General features: G+C 44.2%; 1 protein-coding gene across 4 annotated transcripts in view; it reads left to right on the top strand.

The window, feature by feature from the left end:
* SPG11 (SPG11 vesicle trafficking associated, spatacsin) overlaps nt 1-23,971 on the top strand; it is a 49,745-nt gene that overhangs the window by 24,794 nt on the left and 980 nt on the right. The window contains exons 22-40 of one of the 4 annotated variants that reach the window (XR_002093336.2): nt 22-227; nt 960-1,068; nt 2,089-2,248; nt 3,674-3,946; nt 4,238-4,438; nt 4,779-4,886; nt 6,628-6,790; nt 7,296-7,510; nt 8,305-9,049; nt 13,200-13,342; nt 14,579-14,777; nt 15,375-15,512; nt 18,119-18,252; nt 18,883-18,990; nt 19,670-19,838; nt 20,901-20,989; nt 21,559-21,714; nt 22,553-22,704; nt 22,867-23,061. Coding sequence is in view for 3 of the 4 variants with exons in the window: in XM_006267622.4 (XP_006267684.4) it covers nt 22-227; nt 960-1,068; nt 2,089-2,248; nt 3,674-3,946; nt 4,238-4,438; nt 4,779-4,886; nt 6,628-6,790; nt 7,296-7,510; nt 8,305-9,049; nt 13,200-13,342; nt 14,579-14,777; nt 15,375-15,512; nt 18,119-18,252; nt 18,883-18,990; nt 19,670-19,838; nt 20,901-20,989; nt 21,559-21,714; nt 22,553-22,704 (3,468 nt within the window). In the remaining variant the exon portion in view is untranslated. The other 3 variants (XM_019496933.2, XM_006267622.4, XM_059714498.1) reach the window with 3 other exon arrangements.

Raw genomic sequence — 23,971 nt, 5'->3', positions numbered from 1 at the left:
CTGACTTTTCCTTTGTTTCAGGATTCAGCAAGCAGGGAGTGAAGCTTATGCTTTAGCCCTTTCTTTCTTTTACGTACCATCCATAGGGGCAGCCTGTGTCTGCTTTCTAGAATTGCTCGGGCTTGATAGCCTAAAACTCCGAGTTGATATTAAAGTTGCAAACCTAATTTTGAGCTTCAAGAGTAAAAACGAAGAGTCTCAGCACAGCGCAATAAGAGAATCCTTGGGTAAAGTTTCTTTGTCCATCTTTTAAAACTGAGTGGTATAAATAGGTATTAGGGAGTGGCAGAGGGAATTGTTCCCAGTCTGAATAATCTCTAAAATGAGTAGGGCTAGCATATTTCCTTTGAAAAGTTTACAGCTTTGCCATTCTTAGGTGCCCTGTTCTCACTACTCTGCGAGGCAGTTCTGACTCGGGAATATGGGTGGCTGTGTGTCAGAAGAGCAGCCAGAACTAGAATAGCCTCCTTGTACAAAGTGAAGTAACCTTTCAGAGTGATTGCCTTGTTTGCTTAATATTGTGATGTAATAAAAGGACTAGATAGAAGAAAGTTGACAGATTTCTTTTTCTTTTGTACTTTAGTTTTGTCTGAAAACTACAGAAAAAATTGTGCATCTAAACTTCATAGTAACTTTTTTTTCTAGGAATACCTTTAGAAAACAGCCTTTTTAACTCTAGCTTCAGTCTGTTTCCGCTTCTATTCTGGGTTTTTTCTTTTGCTCTCTTTCTGAAAAAACTCTTTAAAACACATTTACTTGAGATTTACAACAGATTTTTTAGAAATGCCAAGGCTTGTATTAAAAAAAAATAACGATGGGACTTAAGAGTCTGAGTGCTTAGCATCACTTTTGAAAGTGGAGCTCTTTTTTCTGTAAATGAATTAGGATCCTTTTTCAAAAATGTTTTAGTCTAATACCAAACTAGAGCTCCAGTGGTAACATTTTATTTTTATGAATAGTTGAAAAGTTGACAAAATTGGCTGATGGTGAAAGAACAGTAGGAGAAGAAATGCTGACTTGTTTGGAAGAAGCTTTTTGGGATACAATTGAACATCAAGGAATAAAGAAGTGAGTGAACTATGCTTTTGATGTCCTTTATATTGGCAAACTGAGGTAAAACACCAAATGTTAGCCTTCCTGGCCACATCCAGAGGTGCGTGGATGCTTGGTTCCCCAGGGAATGCCTGTGCCATGTGCAGTCTGGCATGTGGCAAGTTACCCTGGGTGGGGTAGGGGAGGCTGGGGCCGGCACTGGCCTGGCCCCAGCAGCCTTACATTGGGGGCCTCCTAGGGCTGCAGCAGCAGCAGTCCTGCCACGCAGAGCCTGGCCAGCAGCAGAGTGCAGCTCTGACTAGCCAGACTCCGGCTTTGGGTGGCGCATGCTGCCACTGTGTGCACCGCTCTGCTTTTTTTTTTCCCCGTGGGTTGGGTTTTTTTGACTTCTGGATATCTCCCTGCTTCCTTGAAGGCCAGAGAACAACTGAATGTGCTGTATGTGGTGCTGCAGGTATGTCTGCGGTGCCACGTATCACACGACCACGTTTGTCTGGTTGCAGCCTCTGCGGTCAGGCATGTGCTGTGTGCAAGTGCACTAAACAAAATTTATAAGCAACAGTTGCTGTGTAAGAATATAGTCTCAGATGCCATCAGCAGTGATAGGGAAGTGAAGCTAATACCCAGTGTTTTAGTATGCTGCCTCTACAGTTCTTGACCTGAATTAAAAGCAAAGCTCATTGCCAAAGCCAGAACTATGGTGGACATTTTGAATGTACAAAAAAGATGGGCTAGACTCCCAGGATGCAATCTAATTCAGCACCTTCTGAATTCAAACAAAGGACTCCCATCAGTTGCACCACACAGTGGAGTGCAGGTTTTTGGATCAGTTTTTAAATCAAATGTTAACATCTGGATTTATCAAGTTATTACAACTGGGAGACCTACAGGAGTTGTCTAGTCATATGTCAGATTGAATATGCATTTTATTTCTCCTTCATTTTTCTTACCATTAATTACTTGAAGATGAAAGGACAGTTGCATTTGAATTGAGTAAAACTGATTGCGTTAAAACTACCTTTCAATTTCACACAGGACATCCAGTGACTCCAGAAGGCAGTGGTCTCTGGTGATGCAGTTCTGTAAGCTCCATAATATCAGACTGAGCACATCTTATCTAAAGGAATGTGCTAAATCCAATGACTGGCTGCAGTTCATTATCCAAGCCCAGATGTACAGTTACCGGCCAGATGAGGTGAGTTCCTAGGAGTGATTTAAAATAAGAAGAGGTGCTATAGGCATTATCAGCAGTTGTAGGGGGTATTTTTGAAGATGATTTTCTTTAACATTAGTTTCCCTTTAAAGAGACAGCTTCAAGTTGAAATGTCCTACATCTAATCGGTTTCAGACAACGAGTTAGAAATTTTCAGGCTTTTCAAATGCCTGGGTGTGTTCTTAACCCTTCTTGTTTTACTGCCAAATTTTCATATTTAGTTTTCTTTAAGATTCTTCTCCCCTTCCTATTGTTGTGTGAAGAATTGATACAAACCTTGTTCTGTTAATAAAAGCAGCAAAGGCTGTACCCAAAATGCTGTCAATTGCACATGAACAAACTGGTCAAATGGAAGGTTTTTCTTTTAATGCTTTAATTCCCTTATTGATACTAATTTGGTGTTGATTCCAGCAGTAGGTAAAATATTTTCAGGCAGATGTGATTTTCCCCCCCCCCCCCCCCGCCCCCCCCCCCCCGCCCCCCCCTCCTTCTGAATGGCCTTTAAAGTGAAATCCTGTCTAAAGGCAGGTTTACTTCCATGTTAATTATAGATCTCACTAGCTTATTCATTATGGATTTTTGGCTTTAGTCCTTTTACAAACCAGTTAGAAACCATGGGTTCATTTCAAATTTAGAACTATTTAATATAAAATCGAACTTAAAAATATAGAGAATTGGCTCTATGAATATATCCCTTGTAACTACAGCAAACTGTATTTGCAGCTTGTCTGCTATGTGAGTAGATGTTTACTGTAGACATTTTATATTTTGTTATGTTACATACTTTGTACAATGTTGCAGTGACAATCTTTGGCAGCCCACCTGTACAATTTTAGGTAATTCCCATTGAGATCAATGCCATTTGAGCATATACATTCAGCATTTTGGCCCCAAAAAGTTTCTTTCTACAATTACTATAATATTGCATTTCCATTCAGTTTTAGGCTAGAATTTTCAAAATGTCGTAAGAGAGCGCTGGTCCCAAATCCAACTAAAATTAAGTTCAAAGGGTGTGGGGACTTGAGTACTTTGAAAAGCCCACTTGTAACATTTTCAGATTTAAAAAAAAGGTAATTAAATGTGAAATTTCCTAAAAACAAGGCACAGGGCCAATTTGCTGAAAACTTCCTTTTCACAAGGTACCACTAATGCCAAGGATGTTGCAGAGGCTGAAAATGCCTGCGTGTTTTTTGAGTTTTGTTTTTACATAAGAAAGAGGAATTTTGATGTTTGACTTTGCTTTGATAGAATGCGTTTTCATTTGTAACTCTTCAGAAGTGTACTGTTTAAAATCACTTTGCTGACATGCCTTCATTTTGTTTGCTGGGTTTTACTGCAAGTATGCAATACTCTCCCAGTCTCTTTGAATGCTTTCTATTTATAGATGCCTTTTGATTATTTTTCTAGGTCATTTGTATCCTTCAAGATTTCACTCCCATTTTACAAGATCACTTGATGCTGGCCTTTGAGAGCTTAGAGCTCTCTCACCCTAGCCTAGGAAGTCATCACAGTGACAGTACCAGACCAGTCCCAACCGAACAGAGGCAGAGGGGGCATCCAGGTGATCTCTTCCAGATTCTCTTTTGGTGCCAAGAGAAGCCTAACCCCTCACGCTACCTTTTGATGGAAGGAATGAAGCACCATGCCCCATTCCTGAGTGTGTTAGCGGCGTGTTTTCAGGTAAAGATTATTCCAAAGTATTTTAATTTTGATGTTTGTTGCAAAATAAGGAAAATTCTCCTTGTTCTGGGGATGAGGTAGACGATTATCTCACACGCGTACTTCAAAGACAACTGTATAGGGAGGGGCATTCCATAAGTATTCCTCAGCTGTCAAAATAATTGGATTCGTAAGACACTCCATGATGTTTTATGGGTAGCTTGACAGCTGTCCTTGTAGTTATTAACTGATTAAGCAGGATCTACTACCTCCTTGGTTTTTAAAAATCAACCACTTCTGTCCATTTGATAGGAGGCCGGTATTATTCAGTGTCTCTGTGTTTGGATCATTACCTCTGTGGATAATGCGACTGCTGCTGAAGCAACAAGCCACGTTCAAGGCTCTGTGGAAAATCATGAATGGGATCTTCAGGACCTTTCCAGTCTCTGGAAGATGTTTTTAAGAAAGCGGAAAAGTAAAACTCTTCTGAGTGGTTTCTCTCTCTTTCTAAAGGTAGCTAACAAGCGTTTTAAACCTAAATTTTGTATGTACTTCACCTCTCCAAATAGACCGTCCTCTGGCTACCAGAAGGTTTTCTACGCCATCTTTCAGATTATTTGGAAAATAACTATTACTTGATCCTCTGAGGTACCTGACCCTATCAAAAATGTTAAAATAGATGTTCTTTGAACAGCTACAAACTTGCAAATACTTTTTCAAGTCTATATACAGCTTTATAAGCAAGCGCAAATTGTAATTATTGTTCTGTCACATTGTTTAAAAAAATCCCCTCTTCATTAATTAAAGGACTGCACTTTCAGTGATATTTATAACCTTTTTGTCTGTCTTAAAGGATTCCCCACTATTGCAAATGCTTGAAATCTATGAATTATGTATGGGCTGTAAAAAGTACAGTGAAGCTAAAACCAAACTCTGCAACCTCCAGATGAGTCTTGAAAAAGTAAGCAGCATTCATTTTTCTTTATAAAAATGCCTTTGCCTAAGTCTCATATTGCATCTGGATGTCTTTCTAATGTTAAAGTTAAAACAAAGATAAAGAAACCAATCAAAATAATTTAGGAGAGGATTTTGGAGTAAAGCAGCATTTCTCAACCCATGGATTGTGATCCAAAAGTGGGTCACAAGAATATATGAAAGAGTCATGAACAAACTTTTAAAAATGGATCAACAAACTTTAAAAATAGATTGTCTTTTAAAGGAGAAAAATGTGGCAAACCATGGTGTTTCCCTTGTGGGCTGGCAGAGTTCCAGCCTGCAAGGAGCTACTTACGGCCCCTGCATGTCCCCCATGCCCCCTCCCCACCCCACCCCTGTACCCCCTGTCCAGTTCCACACACTGGGTGGGTTGGGGCCTGGAGATGGGGGGGGGGGGGCATTGGTTCGGGAGTGAGGCGCACTGGGTCGGGCCTGGCCATCGATGTTTACAAATGGGTCCTGGTACAAAAAGAGGTTGAGAACCATTGGAGTAAAGGTTTCAAACAACTTCTTCATCACTGATACTTGGTGGAAAAACTGGGTTTTGGGTTTTTTGATTGGTTTTTTTTTGGGGGGGGGGGGGGGGAGGGTTGGGGTTGGGGGTTGGAGTAAAAGGAACTGTTGCTTTAATAAATTGCATACATTTCTCTAAATCATTATTTGTGACATGGGGCCAGAAACTTATACCCTCACTTACAAAAGAGGAACACCTGACCCCATGACCAGTTCTGTTACGTGAGTGAGACTGCTAGTAGTGTACAAAACTGTTCATGGGAGGAAAAGAATTGCAGTTCCTGGTCACTCGTAAGTAGTGTTAATTATCACAGTACAGTGAATATGGGGGTACTGATAAAATAGCAGCTTGCACAGAAAATCTCCAGGTCAACAGGTGCTCTTGAATACTTCTGGCAGTTTTCTGAAGAGTGCATTTCTGAAAAAGGGCTGCTCTGTGACATTTGTTTTAGCAGTCACAAAGACTATGTAGACTTGGCTTCTGAAAACCTCTGCAAGGGCCAAGTTGCACATGAGCAACCCCCTCAAGGCCCAGATTTAGCAGTTGGCTTCAGTGAGATAGGAGCCATGTGCTTAAGTGCTCTTCTAGGTCAGGGTCTAACAGAGGGCAAGAATTTGGCCCAGCAGTGACTGAGACAAATGCAGCAAGGGCATATTTGGAATAATTTTCTGTCCTGTTTTCTTTACTTATCCCAGGTAGACACGTCACAAATTCTTCTCTCCTTTCATCTCTGTTTTTCTATCTCCCTGGGCATCCCAGTAACCAATGTTCTGTGTCATTATTTCTGATGACTTTTTCCATTTGATTCAAGTCGAGGCTTAGGTCAGGTGTTTCTTTACTCAGAAGACTGTGCTAACTCTATATCATGGGTAAGTATATAAAACAAACAGGATATAGGCCAGGTTACTAACCTCTAAAGAAGGGGTCTTCTCTACCTAAGTGTCATCCCTGAAATGTATCAGCTCCACGAGTACTGTTTTTAGGGGAAATTTACAGAATTCTTATCTATAAATAAGTTCACTATTTCCAATTTAACAGTAAATATAGGGCCTCTTTTTGGAGCCATGTTCTGGAATAGGTATTGCTTTATATTTTTTCCAGTGTGACTTCACCTTACAAGAAATAAAGTTATAAATTTACTTCTGAATTTGAATGTAAAAAAAAATCTTAGAAATCCATTTTATGTACACAGCTTAAAACTTCAGATGAAAAGACGCCTTCAGTTATACCTCTACCATGGGTGGAGTCTCAAGCATCATTTCTTCTTGAATTGATGTTGCAGCAGTGTAGAACACAGTATGAATTAAGAAAACTGTTGCAGCTCTTTGCAGATGCAAATAATCCGCTACCTGATGGTAAGGATAATTTATTTGCTTAGGTAATCTGGTTGTTTTAAGCTAGTCTGAATTTAAAATATGTAGCAAAGTTTGAAAAATGCCTAGTCCAGGTGAGAGAAGTCTCCATGGAATAATTAAATGCTGGAGCTTGGATTGCATCACTGTTTATGGAGAGAAAAAAACATGATAGAATGTCACTTTGCATAGACAAACAATTTGATGCTACAAAGTATGAGAATTTTTTTAACCAGAAGTGTTTCATGCAGATAGTCATGAAGGAAAATCTTAAGCAGGCTTTAACCTGTTAAGGGGAATGGCTGATTGCAGGTGTTTGTAGTGAGGGATGAATGGGAACAGTCCAGCTTTAGAATGAGAGTATATTTTGGAGCATTGTAATGTGTTCATCTGCTGAAGCGAGGCTCCTTTCATAGTAACATGTTGGAATGCATGTACCACTGATGACTTTGTTTATAAAGAAAATTGCTTTAATAATAACTACATCGTCCACTCTCTTCTGAAACAGGCCCAGATGTGAAGAAATTGTGTGTCCTTAGTCAGATCTTGAAGGATTCGTCCATATTTATTAATCGTGCCATCCTAACCAACTACAACACAGAGACTTTTCAGAATGAATGCAGATCAATTTTAGAGCAGCTGCAAGAGGGAGGGATGTTCTCACTGGCTAGGAAGGTAGCAGAATTAGCAGAACTGCCTGTGGACAGCGTGGTTATTCAAGAGGTACATTATAGTTGTCGGAAGTTGTGTGATACTTAAAAGTTAAATATTCACATAGTCAAATGTCTTTTCTGGCTGTTAAGCTCTTAACAGGTGCTCACATACTTTAATGGTATCAAGAATGACTTTTTCAGCCTCTCTGTAGGATTTAGAAAACTGTTTCCTGAATTATTCTAGTTTGAACTACAATTAAGTTGACCCTGCCAGGCATCTTAATTTTCAGAGCCTTCTAGTGAATAAAATAATTTCACTTTCTTTTTTGCCACTGTATTTTTACTTGGTACATCTGTTCATTTTATTTATCCAGCAAAACAGATGTACTTAGTACTTTACTGGTTTGAGCTGGAGTCACTACCCTCAGACACATTGACTATAAGGGCACGTATACACGAGCACCGAGGCTGCTCTGATGCACTGGAATTAATCTAGTCTGCTGGAGTGTGGCAGTTGCTCTAGCAGCCTCCTGCATCTTGTGTATCAGTGTCCCCATGCTCAAAAATGATGGCGGGGGCACTTGAAATTAAGCTCGTCCAGTGAGCCTTAGTTCAAGCACCCCCATCGCCATTTTTAGGCGCTGCGACACTGATTATAGGTGGTGGGGTGGCACTTCAATTAGAGCAGCTCTTGGAGCCACTCTAATTAAAGCAGCACCCTGTCAGCCCTTGGACCATGTGTAAAAATGCCCTAAGTTCTGTTTTTGGTAATCAAATCAATTTATATCGGTGCATATTTTATTTAGGGAGAACTGAAAATTGATGCTGAAGTTAAGTCCTCTCAGCCTTTCATGCGTTTTGCAGGTACTTCGAGATTTGCATCTTCTCAAGCAGACTGGACAGTGGCATCAAAAACAAACTAGAATTGACTTCTGGAAAAAGTGTCACGATAGTTTTACAAAAAATTCAATCTCCAACAAAGCTGCGTCTGACTTTTTTTCAGCTCAGGCAAACGTGGTGTTTGAATCGTCAGCTGATAAGATAAACAGCAACATAGAGAAACATTTGCTGCTTACTTTGGCTGGCCACTGGTTAGCCCAGGATGACTCGGTGCCACTGGAGAAGCTGGAAGAAATGGAGAAGCAGATCTGGCTTTGTCGCATTGCACATCAAACCTTAACTAGAGACAGTGGACTGGAGAAGTCGAGATTGTCTTGCCAGGTTTCGATGGGTAGTGAACTTTCCTTTGAGAACTTAGCCAAAGAGTTTTCCTTCTCTAAGCTAGCTACTCTGAACACACCAAAATATTTGCAGCTTGATGGTCTTGTATTCAAAGATACACCTCCACATGCACTGGATAGGACTGAGGTGGAGTCACTTACTTTTCTGATTGGACATCTTCTGGATGAAGGAAGCGTGCATGAAGCCAGCCGCGTTTGCCACTATTTTCACTTCTATAACCAGGATGTTTCTCTGGTATTGCACTGCAGAGCATTGGCTGCTGGTGAAGCCGACCGAAACAATTTACACCCAGACATTCAAGCTCTTCTTGTAGCAGAAGAGAGCTCAGATGAATTTGAGGCTCCACAGCCCAGAAGATTACAAAGTAGTAAGTAACACCAGCATATCAGTTGCAGGCTTTTGACAAGTTCTGCTGTCAGGTTTCTAAAGTCTTCCTCTGTTATAACAAAGTTAACTTACCTGCAGCTTTAGGAGGAGGTGGAGATTGGACAAAACCACCAGTGCTGTCAAATATCTTCAGGTCTAAAGAATTTGAATTTTCCAACATCATATACTAACAAAAGTCTCCCAATGCAATTATTTGTCCTCTTGTACTCGTCCATTCTGAATAGGTACAGGTTTCCCTCGATTTATGCAGGTTCTTTATATGCGAATTCGCTCTTATGCGATCAGCATATTTAAACCCATAATTCATTATATGCGAGGTAAATTCGCTCTTATGTGATCAGCATAGATTCCCCCTGCCCAAGCAGGTAAGTCTGTGGGGGGGGGGGAGGGGAAAGGGCCATGGCCCCTGTCACCCCAGTCCCAGCTGCAGCAGCCCTGGGAGCAGCTAGTGCCAGCTGCCTGCCCCCACACTTGGGCTCACCCCACCACCTGGGCTGCACTGTGCCGGGGGGAGGCAGCTGGTGTCAGCTGCTCCCGGGGCTGCTCCAGCATGGGCTGGGGTGAGCGCAGACAAGCGGAGCCCTGGGCAGCACAGGGTGCAGCACTCACCCCAGTCCCAGCTGCAGCAGCCCCAGGAGCAGCCGACACCAGCTGCCTGCACCAGGGCATGGTACAGCCCAGGAGCAGAGGTGAGGGGACAGGCGGAGCATGGTGCAGCCCAGCAGCTGCAGGCAGCTGGTGCTGGCTGCTCCCAGGGCTGCTGCAGCCGGGGCTGGGGTGAGTGCCGCTCTGTTCCCTCTGCTTTGCTGCCTTGCGCAGCCCTGGGAGTAGCACCTCTCCCCGTGCCCCTTCCTTAGTCTTCAATTTATGTGACTTCGATTTATGCGCTGTTCTGTGAGAACACACGTACAGCATAAATCAAAGGAAACCTGTGTTTGCAGTTTGGTTCAGGTAAAAATTAGCATTGTACAGTTCAGTAACTTAACTGTCCCTTTGTTCCTGTTTTTGAAATATACATTTTAGTTAGGCTTCAATGAAGCTTCTACAATTGCAGGGTAAGGCCAGATTTTTTTAAATTAGTGTATATTTATGTTCATTAACTGCATCCTATGAAGATGCAGTTAATGTGCTCAAGGAGCACATCTGTGGGGGGCCAGCAGGGGAGATCATGCTCGGGGGGAATCAGCACGGGTTCATCAAAGGCAGGTCCTGCCTGACCAACCTGATTGCATTTTATGACCAAGTAACTAAATCCTTGGATGATGGCATCACCGTGGATGTAATCTTTCTAGACTTTAAGAAGGCCTTTGACGCTGTCTCTCACTCCATTTTCATCAATAAATTAGGTGACTGCGGCATTGATGCCTGCGCAGATGGATGGGTAAAAAATTGGCTGATGGGGCACACCCAGAGAGTAGTGGTGGACGGGTTGTGCTCAACCTGGCGAGATGTGAGCAGTGGGGTACCCCAGGGCTCGATCCTCGGGCCCACACTGTTTAACATATCATAGAATCATATCGTATCATAGAAGTCGGGTCGGAAGGGACCTTGTAGATCTTCAAGTCCGACCCCCTGCCTGGGCAGGAGAGAAACTGGGCTCAGGTGACCCCAGCCATGTAGGCATCGAGCCGCTTCTTAAAGACCCCCAGAGTAGGAGCCAACACCACTTCCCTTGGAAGGTGGTTCCAGATCCTAGCTGCCCTGACTGTGAAGTAGTTCTTACGGATGTCTAATCTAAACCTACCCTCCAACAACTTGTGGCCGCTATTCCTTGTTATCCCGGGGGGCGCTGGGGGAAACAAGGTCTCCCCCAAACACTTCTGGTCCCCCCTACTGAGTGTATAGACAGTCACCAGGTCCCCCCTCAGCCTTCTCTTGTGAAGGCTGAACAGGTTCAGGTCCCGTAGCCTCTCATTGTAGGGTCTGCCCTGCTGTTCCCGGATCATGCGGGTGGCCCTCCTCTGGACCCTCTCAATGTTGTCCACATCCCTCTGGAAGTGCGGCGCCCAGAACTGGACACAGTACTCCAGCTGTGGCCTGACCAGTGTCGCGTAGAGGGGGAGGATCACCTCCTTGCCCTTCTTGAGATGCATCTGTGGAAGCACAATAGGGTTCGGTTAGCCGTGCCGACCATGACCTCGCATTGTCGGCCCATGTTCATCTTGGAATCAGTGATGACTCCAAGATCCCTTTCTGCCTCTGTGCTCTCAAGAAGGGAGTTTCCCATCTTATAAGTGTGTTGCCGGTTACTACTGCCCAAGTGCAGCACCCTGCACTTGTCCATATTGAAACGCATCCTGTTTTTGTCATCCCACCCCTGCAACCTATCCAGGTCTTGCTGCAGTCTTTCCCTCCCTACTAGCATGCCCACCTCACCCCAGATTTTGGTATCATCAGCAAATTTGAACAGGTTGCTTTTCACCCCATCGTCCAAATCGCTGATAAAGAAATTGAACAGTGCGGGCCCAAGGACCGACCCCTGGGGGACTCCACTGCCCACTTCCCCCCAGGTCAAATATGACCCGTCCACCACCACCCTCTGAGTACGACCCTTCAGCCAATTAGCAATCCATCTGACCGTGTAGGCATCGATGCCACAGTCGCCTAGTTTTTTAACGAGGATGGGGTGAGAGACAGTGTCAAAGGCCTTGCTGAAGTCCAGAAAGACTACATCCACGGCGACACCTGCATCCAGTGCTTTTGTGACCTGATCGTAAAAGGCAATCAGGTTGGTCTGACATGACCTGCCCGTAATGAAACCATGCTGGTTGCCCCTCAGCATCACTTCTGATGCTGGCCCGTCACAGATGTGTTCCTTGATGATCTTCTCAAAGAGTTTCCCCAGGATTGAGGTAAGACTGATGGGCCTATAGTTGCCCATCATCATCTTCATCAGCGACTTGGACGAGGGGGTGGAAAGCACGCTGTCCAGGGTTGCTGATGACACTAAGTTGTGGGGCGAGGTGGACACACTTGAAGGGAGAGAGAGGCTGCAACTAGATTTAGGCAGACTACAAAAGTCGGCAGACGAGAATAGGATGGGGTTCAACACAGATGAATGCAGGGTGCTGCACCTGGGGAGAAGGACTCCACAGCACACATACAGGCTGGGGAGTTCCCCTCTTGAAAGCACAGAGGCAGAAAGGGATCTCGGAGTCATTATTGACTCCAAGATGAACATGAGCCGCCAATGCCAGACCGCAGCCAGCAAGGCCAACCAGACCTTGTCATGCATCCAAAGGTGCATCTCAAGCCAGTCCAGAGAGCTGATACTCCCCCTCTATGCGACTTTGGTCAGGTCACAGTTGGAGTACTGCGTCCAGTACTGGGCACCACACTTCAGGAGGGATGTGGCCAGCCTGGAGAGGGTCCAGAGGAGGCCGCCCGCTTGGTGAGAGGGCAGCAGGACAGGCCCTACAAGGAGAGACTGAGGGACCTGAACCTGTTCAGCCTCAGCAAGAGGAGGCTGAGGGGGGACCTGGTGGCTGCCTACAAGCTCATCAGGGGGGATCAACAGCAAACAGGCAGAGCTCTTTTCTCCCCAGCACCACCTGTGGTGACAAGGAACAATGGTCATAAGCTGATGGAGAATAGGTTTAGGTTAGTGATCAAAAGGCAATATTTTACAGTTAGGGTAGCCAAAATCTGGAACCAACTTCCCAGGGAAGTGGTCCTCACCGCCCCCTTGGGCAAATTCAGGAGGAAGTTGGATGCTCACCTGTCTGGGGTCTTGTGAGCCCAGCAATCATTCCTGCCTGTGGCAGGGGGTCAGGCGAGATGATCTGTTCAGGTCCCTCCTGACCCTAGCTACTATGACACTATATGGGTCAGTGTTTACTGTTAACAAGAAGGTGAAAACTGATGGCATATTACATACAGTGTGTGTATGTGCTTTTATATTTAGAATCTCAGTAAGAAAATTCTATCAGATTGACAGAATTTTTTTGCTAGAAATAAAATGTATTGATCTCCTGTGTAAGGTCAGCAAAAAGACAGCTGAACAGTGTCTGGGCTGATTTCCATGCTTGTGTTCACATGTTCATGCCAGGTGTAAGACTCTGTTTTTACTAGTGTCTGCTTGTGTGCTTTGTCCTTTGAGAGATGTCCTTCTTAATGTTCATTGTTTCCAGCCTCAAGCTTAGAAAATTGGTCATTTGTTGTGGTCCCATCTCCAGACGATCAAGTTATTCTCAATCTGAAGACTATAATAGATGAATGCGTTCATGGGAGAAACTACTGCAGACAAGTCCTCTGCTTGTATGAACTTTCCAAGGTAAGTGTTCAGTAATGTTTTACTGGGACTGCGGTGGTTTGCCTCAAGCTGTCCCAGAGGTGTATGGAGAATAAATCTATTGCGAGCCCACAGAATGATTTACTTGCAAACTGCTGCATATTGCAGCAAAATACCAGGCAAAAGTTACTGATTGGTAGCATGGTCCAGTGCTCAGACAAATCCTGGATGCTGTAAAGCATGGAACTAAACCAAGCCATGTAGCTTCCCCGTCTGGCATCTTTAAACTTGGTTTTGATCTGCCTCTGTCTGATTGGTATCTTGAATGTAAAGTACTTCTCAATTAGAGATTCTAGGCCCAAATTCTATGTCCTCCACACCTGCAAAAGGCTCAAAAGCATTCAAAGCTTGAGGAGATAGCAGCAGCACTCAGGGCCTAGCACAGAAACACCCTCCATGCTCTTTCTGCTCCAGCAGATCTGCAGAAGGGCCAATTCCAGGGGGAAAGGCAGTAAGTCCATGTGCTCTGCTGATCAGCTGGACCAAAACCACGTGTGGCAGAAATAGTAGTGTCTGCTTCTTTTCATATGACCTTCATCACCGATCGTAGCCAGCTCAGTCATTGCTTTGGCTGTGGCTATAGGGTTTTGTGGGGGAGAGTAAATCTGATAGGTGAAGTGAACGCTTCTGCACAGATCTTAGTAAAACGAAACCAAGTCCAGTTTTTTGGAAGGCAGTAAGGATTGCTTGATCATTTTGGTGTGTCATTACATTGAATCCCCAGTTTAGGAAGGCCTCCCTACTCAAGGCCGTTGCTCAGTTCGGGTTTAATTCTGTGTTTGCATGGCTTAATTGCTTTCCTGAATCAGACCCTTAATACATCTACAAATCATTGCACTGTTAAATGTAACTCTAATCCATCTATACGAGTTTTCAAAACTGAATTTCATGTGCCTCGCATTGCCTCTTCTACATGACAGTATGTTAGTGTACATCCTCAGTTATCCAGATCCCTTTGGAAAGCACGTTTTCCTGTTTGGTTAATGAAACAGTTACAAGTTACGTATCGAAGTTAAGAACAGAGATGCACTACTGCATGAAATGAAACATAAAAAGGAAGAGTTTGTTACACAACAGCAACAGTTGCAAGTTAGTAAAAAAAATGTTGCTGTTCAGATAATCAAGGTTCTGCAAATGGAGGACAGTACCTACTCGACCCCACCTGGCACTGGTGTTTTTCCCTACGTACCACGTTTAAATATCTTCTGTGCCGCTTAGGAACTGAATTGCTCGTACAATGAACTATCGGGCCAGGATTCTGAAAAGGTGCTTCGAGCGATCCTGTCATCCCAGCAGCCTGACAGATGCAAGAAGGCCCAGGTGTTCATCACAACGCAGGGTCTCCCGGCCGAAACTGTGGCAGAACTTGTGGCTGAAGAAATCACACAAGAATTACTGGCATCTTCTGAAGGAAAAGGTGAATGGTGGCTGTTTTCCTGTTTTTAATCCCGTACTTTGTTGATTCAATCAAGGTTTTTTTTAAGAAAACAAAACAAAAAACCATAACTTACAATGACTTACAAAAAAAGTCCTGTTTTATTTATTTATTTTTTTAATTAGCAAGTCACGCTCGTTGTAACCCCCAGCAGGCTGATTTCAAGGAAGATTCCTCCATTATTATGATTATGATGGTGGTGGTGGTTGTTGTTGTTGTTATATAGACAAATATGGGAGGGTGGCCTGCATTTTTAAAAGGCTTTTTTAATGAATAGCAGGGTTGTTTTGCTAAGTAGTGCGACTTGTCTTGAAATGTTGTCTACAGCTGGGTTAGTTTTTGCTGTGGCAGTCACGGGATTTTCCATCTTTGCCATGAATGACAGCCAGCCTTAATTTTATGATCCGGCAAAGAGAAGAGCTGATTCTTAAGCATTAAAGATTGGACTGAGAGGGTCTCTTTGGATCACATAATTCGGACCCCTGCATCAGGAAGAGACTGCACTAAGTTTTTCATAACATTGTTAACCTTTCCTCCAAGAACAACTTTTGCTTATGACAAGTGTTTGTGTATGCACAGGGCAAAAGCAGCTTCTGAGCCCAGCAGATGAGAGTCAGGCATTCCTACAGTTGGCCAAGTTGTGCCAGGATCGTACATTGGTTGGCATGAAATTGCTGGATAAAGTTTCATCTGTGCCACGTGGGGAGCTATCATGCAGTAAGTAAATAGCAAACAATAATTCTTTTAACTGTATAGGCAGCTCTACTAGTTAGTCTAATGTACTCACACTAACAGGAGTTTGGGGCTGCATGACACATCATGTAGAGTTTGGACCCACTGCTAATTACCCATTACTGATTTGTTTTTCTGAAAATCCCAAAATGTATTAAATAGATATTTAAAAATGTATGACCATGAATCAACCATAATGTAAGGGCTCAGTGCATCCATGCATCAATTCACTGGTATTCATAAAACCTACAGAGAGGAAGATTACTTATACCAACAATAGCTTGGAAATTTTAAGTCACTACATTATAAACAGTACATAAATATTGTGGGCCCTTGTTGCCAAGGCAACCGGCATCCTGGGCTGCATTGGTAGGAGTGTTGCCAGCAGATCGAGGGCAGTGATTGCTCCCCTCTATTCTGCAATGGGGAGGCCACATCTGGAGTCCTGTGTCCAGTTTTGGCCCTCCACTGCAGAAAGGATGTGGACACATTGGAGAGAGTCCAACGGAAGGTAACAAAAATGGTTGGGGAGCTGGGGGACATGTGAGGAGAGGCTGAGGAAAGTGGGCTTATTGAGTCTGGAGAAGAGAAGACCAAGGGGGGATTTGATAGCCTTCACCTCCCTGCAGGGGGGTTGCAAAGAGGATGGAGCTGGACTGTTCTCCGTGGGGGCAGATGGCAGGACAAGAAGAAAAGCTAGCGTTAAGGTTACACACAAACCTGTATTTATCCATTTTTCTCAGAGGGGGATCCATTATTTATGAAGAACCTTCTTAGGTCACTAGTAGCTGATTACTGAAAAATATCTTGGCTGCATTTTGAAGCTTAATTATATCATCTCCATGAACGAAGATCTACACAATATAAGAGAGAGGAAGGTTTAAGCCAGAGATGACCTATTTACTTTTAGAATCACAGAAAATGAGGGCTGGTCCAACCCCCTGCTCCAAGCAGGACCAGCCCCAGCTACATCATCCCAGCCAAGGCTTTGTCTAGCCAGGTCTTCAACACCTCCAAGGATGGAAAATGCACCACCTCTCTGGGGAGCCTGTTGCAGTTCTTTACTTACCCTCCTTATGGCAGTTTTTCCTAATATCCAACTTCAACTTCCCTTTAATATACAGGTTCTATGGGAGTGTCTTCATTGGTATCTTCTCCAGTACACTGAGTAGGGATTACCTGCAGCTGAGACAGTGTTATTTGGGAACACACTTGGGTAAAGTTAAGGTTGCCAGTGTAATACCATAGTCAAGGTGACACACCAAAATGGCCTTTTCCTGAAATTCTTAAAAAAGTCAGGGTAAGCTACCGAAAAATTAAGCCGTTTCCCCACTTCTGTACAACTTTTCATTAGCCTTCTCACCCTGCTGGATTTGTGCTGGGACCCAACCCTAGCTTAGCCCCAATTCTGTTGTGTTACAGAAGTACTGATGTTTTCGTGCTGATCACTGAACTTCTTCATCCCTGATGAAAACTGAGAAGATCCAGGGGACGTTCTGTCGGTTCTGTAACTTTCTAGAGTGTGTTGGAGTAGAGCAACGCTTTGAATGTGAAGAGGCATTTGAAGTTTTAAACTGTGCTAGTTGCATGATGGGACGGGTTCGTTTGAGTTTGTGGTGCCTCTGACAATGCTTTTTCTGTCCATTTTATACTGCATAATAAACAATGTATGCAGCCTTGAGTGAGTTACAGTTCAGCAGGTGGTTCATTGGTTGCACTGTGGAAATGCGCAGGAGTTATTCTTGGACCAATGTGTATTGTATATTAAAACTGATTTTTATTTTTAAAAGGTTTTGTAAATTTGATAGTAATTTCACTACGTAACTGGTTGAGAAGCAGCATTGACATTGGGTTAGCTGTGTAATTGCAGTGTGTAAAGGACAGCTGGCTTCCCACCTCATCCCTGCCATCTCTTTGTATCCCCACACCCTTGAAAATATGGGGAATTCCTTTGCCTCCCACTTTCAGAGACTGCAGTAGTGATGAGCGTTGTCCTACAGTACTGAATGCATAGAGAGGACCTTGGCCCCGGTGTAAAGCATGCTGCATTCTGCTTCGGGATCCTGCCATGCTAATCAGCAAAACACCTGCCTGTTCTGAGATCTACAAACGCATTCACTGCATTTAATCCATTCATTCTGGCTCTGAGAACTCAGTCCATCCTAAACATCACTCAGTAGATCAAAGTTAGGAGAGGGGTCTTCAAACAGATGTAGAGTTTCAGGCTTTATCTTTTAAAACAGATCTGATTTGGCACGATGGTGTTGGAGGACAGGTAGAAGGAGGCAATTGACTGTGCATTTGTCAGGCAGTTTCTTTTCCTTTCACGCATGGTATTAACCTCGCAGAAAATAATCCAGGGGACCAGACTGTAATGCAGAGTGGAAGACCAGACTTGACTCTGTGTGCAGTTACAGAAGCTGTGACCTATAAAGCTGCTCAGGTGTAATGCCTGACATGTTCAGTTCAGTCTCGCTGTCTGTGACTAGAAAAGTTCCAAATCAGTTGCAGAGTTGGCACCGCCTTTAAAAAATGCAGCCACTTGTTTCGTCATTTTATTACTGAAGCACTTGGATTCTCTTGTTCTTTAGCTACAGAGCTGCTGATTTTGGCCCATAATTGCTTTAGTCTGACGTGTCATATGGAAGGAATTACTAGAGTCCTGCAGGCTGCTCGGCTTCTCACGGATGAACACTTGGCGCCTAATGAGGAGTACAGTCTTGTGGTACGTAGCTGTCATACCCTAATCCCCCCCCGCCCCATTTCCTCCCCGACTCAGTAAAAGGCTCTCCATGCAACAGTGGCACAAGATGATACACCATAAAAGATCAGGGAGCCCAGGTGGCTTCTGGAATTAGCATCCAGATGCAAAGATTTTCATTTCTAGGTCACTTGTTTTGCCTAACCTAGATCTATAGACCAAAACTAGCTATCCTTATGATGGCTCTTCAGTTTGATAGTCAGCTGCAGGTGGCCAGCTGTCCACATCCTTTGGCCAGTTGACAGAGCTTGCCGGAAAAATGGCAGAAGCTGCAGCAGACTGAAGAGGAGATCTAGCTTGTGGAGTTTAGTGATCACATATTGCTAAACGAAGTAGTTCGCTTTACAAAGCCAGCAGGCACCTCCTTTCACTGCCTCCAGAGTGAAGATGTACCATGTTAATGACATGAGATGTCCTTCCAGACTGGAATCGCTAGAGAGGGCTAAAAAGGTCCCTGCATGGCTGGTGTTTGCTAGATATCTTTGTTTTAGAAATGGTGATCCTTTTACCTTTATTTAACCTGGCATAGACTAACCCTACAGCAAAGGCAGGTTTTCCCATGTCACTCTGATCTTCATATTTTTCTCTCTAAAGGTCCGGCTCCTCACTGGCATTGGCAGATATAATGAAATGACGTACATATTTGATCTGCTGCATGAGAAACATTATTTTGAAGTGCTGATGAGAAAAAAATTAGACCCGGTAGGTCTGATGGTGGAGGGGAAACAACAAAGGGTGGGGGCGGTGTGCGCATGTGCATGCACGCACACACGTGTTCATGTGTTAGACAGGTAAACTTTAATCTGTCATTGACAGTATCTAGGAAGCTTTTATTTTACCTATACTCAAATTATAATCTATACTGCATGTCTTCAGTTGTGATTTGTTTTCACCCACCATTTATTAATGAAATCTTTTTACCATTTTTTTTTTTCTTTCTTCTAGTAAGATTATAAAGAGATTCCTATAGTTAGTTTAACAGTTTGGACAGTCTCAAAACAGGCCATGCTGTTTAATGATCATTTTTTGACAAAAAAAAATTGCAACCATTTCACTTGGCCTCAGCAGGCAGAAACTTGGAGGCGTCCGTATATTTTGTGTGTGATTGGACATTTAATATCAGAGGTTGCTGACTTTAAAATTGGTGACTCTTACCTGCCAGATAGCAGCAAATTTATGAAAACTACTCAATAGCTTATTTTACATCTGTAATACTTCAGATATATTCCCATTACGTTTTGAAGTGTATAAAGGAGACTCAAGATAGCATGGTGATCTTGCTTGAAAATTGTACAGGATTTTGTTTTATTTGCAAGCCCCAAAATGCAAAGCAGATCTAAACTCCTCAAGTATCTGATCCGATATTGGTCCTTCCTAACAGAGTGGAACTCTGAAGACAGCTCTGCTAGACTACATAAAGCGTTGTCGCCCGGGGGACAGCGAAAAGCACAACATGATAGCCCTGTGCTTCAGCATGTGTCGAGAAATTGGAGAGAATCATGAAGCAGCTGCCTGTATACAGCTGAAACTCATTGAATCTCAGCCTTGGGGTGAGTGGAAGTTCTGGAACCAAGACTACGTGAATGTTTGCACGTAGCTTCTAGGAACACATTGGATTGTTGCGCGATTGGAAATTGGCCACATTCAACATTTTTCTTTGAAGGCATCATGGACCATTGCATACATAGAGGTATGGTTGGGAAATACCCTTCTGATGGCTTGTCCTAGTGGCTGCAGTGTTAAAGTCCCTTCCACTTCAGTAAGGTGCGTTGCGTGGTCCCACTAGCTAAGTGCTGGGCTCTTCTCTGACAGCACATTATGTCTGGCTGCTTTCCTCTTCCAAAAAGCCATGGTGGTTCCTGGTACCTGTGCTGCTGGAACACCCCTTACCACCACTGATGTAGCTACAGCCATGCTGATCTGCATTTATGCAGTGTTCAAAAATTGAACTTTTGTGGTGCAACGGTAAACCTCCCTAAGCAGGCTGCATGGATGCCTAAAGGGTGCTTTACTTCTGCCCCTAATGCCACAGTGAATGGTGCGTGTTGGGAGTTCATAGGATCATAGAGCCGTGGGGCTGGAAGGGGGCTCCAGAGGTCACATCTAGTCCAACCTCTGCCTGAGGCAGGATCAGCCCTGTCCAAACCATCCTGTACAGATCCACTGACTAACCTCTAAGCAAGACAAGTCAACCTTGACACAAGACATAACTCCTGAACCTGCAGGGGGACTGTGGCAGCCAATGTCCTGCTGCTGCAGAGGTTGTTAATATACGCTCAAGAGTTGTTCTGGAACACAAGCTGATGTCTTCGATCCCTTGATGACAAGTTATGCTGAATGTTTTTCTTGACCTGGTTGGCTGACCAAAGCGCGTGGAAGTTACAGACTTGCCTTCAGAACTTTTGGTCGGGTTCCTACCATGGCTTTGTGTTTTGTCTATGCCTTGCAGAGCAGCGTCTTGTGTTGGGCTAGAATTGGTGCGTTGTGGTCTGTTACCGCTAGAAGTGACTAGTTTCAGATTTTAAATGCATTACAAAACTTCTTTGGGGTGTGCTGTGCCCTGTAGCTACACGCGCCTTGGGGTCCTTGTTTCACATCTCTTTCCATTTCAGAAGAGTCTCTCCAAGATGTGCCAAATTTAAAGAAACTGTTGATGAAAGCTCTGACTCTCTTTATTGATGCAGCAGAAAGTTATTCCAAGGTGAGCTGGCATGGAATTCAGGCTTCGTAATGTGTTGTCTTTTGGTGCCGGGCAAGGAGGGATCAGAAGTGGCTTTAGGTTGAATGGGAACGGCCAGTAACATCTCTTTGGGGGTGACCCATGAGGAGCCATCCCAACCTGAAACAACACCTGGGATGTGCCACGTTGCAGTGCAGCAGCAAAAGATCCTGATGCAGAGGGGGCAACTCTCAACCTGGCTGACAAAATGATCACTCAGTCACGGACCACACACTGCTCCCTGATCAGTTCTTAACAGTTCTTAACATCTTGGGGGGAGTGGAGGAGGAAAGGGAGTAACGCTAGTATTGTTAAAGTAGAGGAGTGGTGACAGTGCTACAGGCTGGCTTCTGATTTTTATGGTGAACGTCATTTGATGGGTGGAGCTTCTTATAAGAAAACGGCCTGGCAGACTGAGTGATGAGAGAAGCTGCAGTGGTTTACAAGGCAAAGTACTGACAGGCTCCAAAGCCTGCAGACCCTTGCTCAGGAACTGGCATCCTGGCTTCCTTGTAGGAACGTTGCTTGGTTTTGCTTCTTTTTGACTCTAGGATTCCTGTGTCCGCCAGTCCTTACGCTGCAACAGACTGACAAAATTGATAACTCTCCAGCTTCATTTTCTGAACACTAATCAGAGCACGATGCTGATCAACCTGAACCGACAGCGCCTCATGGATTGCATCATGTCCTTGCCCAGGTTCTACCAGGTAAATGGCTGAGTGAGAGAAGCTGCATGTTCCCACTATCCTGGGGACACTGCCAAGACTCCCAAGGTGAAATGCTGCCTCAGGGACTGAGAATAAAGCCAGCTGTTGGTGGTGACCAAATTACAAGCAAGCAAGATCACCACCTGCAGCACCTGGACAGGCGGGCAGTGGGAACAGGTGTTTTCTCAACTCCTCTGACTCACTTGAAGCAGCTCATTCAGAGAAAGCAGTTCCACAGAAACAAAGGGGGACTTTAGTTACAGAGAAGAAATGGCTTCGTTACTACTGCAGCCACAGCAGCATCCTAAATAGTCAGCCTCTTTGGCTTTCACATTCAAAGATCAGTTCTCCAGACAAAGTGTTCTCCTTTTGTATGGCACCTGGTCCTTGTCATTAGGTCTTCAGTGCCTTGCTCCGCCTTGTCTTTTTTAATCCGTGTTTTTAAAAAGCACTCTGGTGTCCTGGCAGCCTGTTACATGTCGGGGCCGCCTCCTTCCTCTCCACTCCCTACTCTTAGGGCCCCAAACTACTCAAAGTTCCTATTCAGATCAGATTTTCTAGGCCTTAATTTTCTGTCCTCTGTTTCTTTACTGCCCATCACAAGTATTTCCTACCTTGTTTTCTTATACTTCATAGTGCCTTCCTGCATTTCCCTCGAAGGATAAGTTGGGGGGTAAACACAATACAGGGGCAGGACCCAAAGCTGTGACTGCATTTTTTGCCAGAGGACATATAAAAGCAGGAAGAACCCTCATGGCTGAAAGGCTTTTACCAGTGCAAACAGCTTAATTACAACCCAACCTAGTCAGTAATTTCTGGGAATCTTTCTTTCTCCTAGGCTGCTATCGTGGCTGAGGCTTATGACTTTGTTCCAGACTGGGCTGAAGTTCTGTATCAGCAAGTGATTATTAAAGGTGACTTCAATTATCTAGAAGAATTCAAACAACAAAGGTTACTCAAAGCTAATGTGTTTGAGGAGATTGCTAAAAAGTAAGTATTTCTACAGCCCAGATTCCTTTTCATCTTCAGAAAGCGTGGTTTTAAACAAATTCTAAAATACTTGCTTAGAGACGATAACTCCTTGGGCTTAATTGGGGAAGAGCAGCCTCCAGCAGCTCTAGTTGCAGGTACAGACTTCATTTATTTCAACAGTGCTGAAGACATGCACCTACCCAGCTTTTCAGAACTGCACGGTTAAACCTGGCTTAGATCTTCATCTGTATTCTTTGCACTGCACCTCAAGGGCATGTTGGCAGAGTCTAGTCCAGTCTGCACCTACCTTCTGTAAGATTAGAATGACTCAGAAGTGTTGAGAAAGCGATTGGCGCACGTGCTGTGGCAGGGAAGGTATGTCAGGTGGGTCGTGTGCTGCTTGAAGTCGGATTCCTGTGCCACAGACTTCCTGCGGGAGGGTCAGCGAGCTACCTAAAGCCTCTGTTTTCCCCGTCAGTAAAAGTGATAGCATTACTAAACCTAGCATAGGCAGTCAGATGAGTTTGGGATGTGAAGGACTTCGGCTGTTGCTCAAAAGCAGTGAGGGGGTGGCAGCAACATCAGTTCTCCAGACCCCTCTGTGCTCCTGGGGGAAGGATCTATGCGCTGTGTGGCACTGAGGTACTTTCCACACAGGGGCACAGGTAAGGGGTGGTGCTGGTCTTCAGTCCAGGCTGTTAATGTGATAGAAAATCCAGCAGAGCTTGGGACTTTTTAGATCAGTGGTTCTCAACCTTTTTGGACTCAAGGCACCCCAGCGTAACTTTTGTGAATCCTACAGCACCAGGTTCAAAACAAATGTATATATTGCAGTGCTTACCCTCTTGCAGAGGGGCTGGGCAATCATTCAGGTAGGGCTCAAGCCTGAGCCTGCTTTTATCTACTTAGCTTATCTCTTCACACCTTTATGGCACCTTTCAAAAGATCCATGGGCGCCCTGGTTGAGAATCACTGCTTTAGATACTGGTCAGTTTGCGTTCTTTATTAAAGTGCCTTATTTTCAAACAATTGACCCTCTAGGTGATGGTAGAGAAGCAAAACCTGATCCCTTTCTAAGAACATGCCCAGGCTGTTTCCCACCTTCCTATTGAGTTTTTCTGCTCCCTAGTCCCAAGACACTCGACTGGAATGGCGTAGTCAGGGATGGTTTTGCCCTGAGCAGGGGCTAGACTAGATAGCTTCACGAGGCCCCTTCCCGCCCTACTTCCCTAGGATCCCATGGGAGAGCCGAAATTCTCTCTCTACAAGGACTGATGCCCTTTCT

This window comes from Alligator mississippiensis, chromosome 11 (genome assembly GCF_030867095.1).
Source record: "Alligator mississippiensis isolate rAllMis1 chromosome 11, rAllMis1, whole genome shotgun sequence".
Classification (NCBI taxonomy): Eukaryota; Metazoa; Chordata; order Crocodylia; family Alligatoridae; genus Alligator; species Alligator mississippiensis.
The sequence above is the reverse complement of the archived record's forward strand: the minus strand, read 5'-3'. Positions and strand labels throughout refer to the sequence as shown.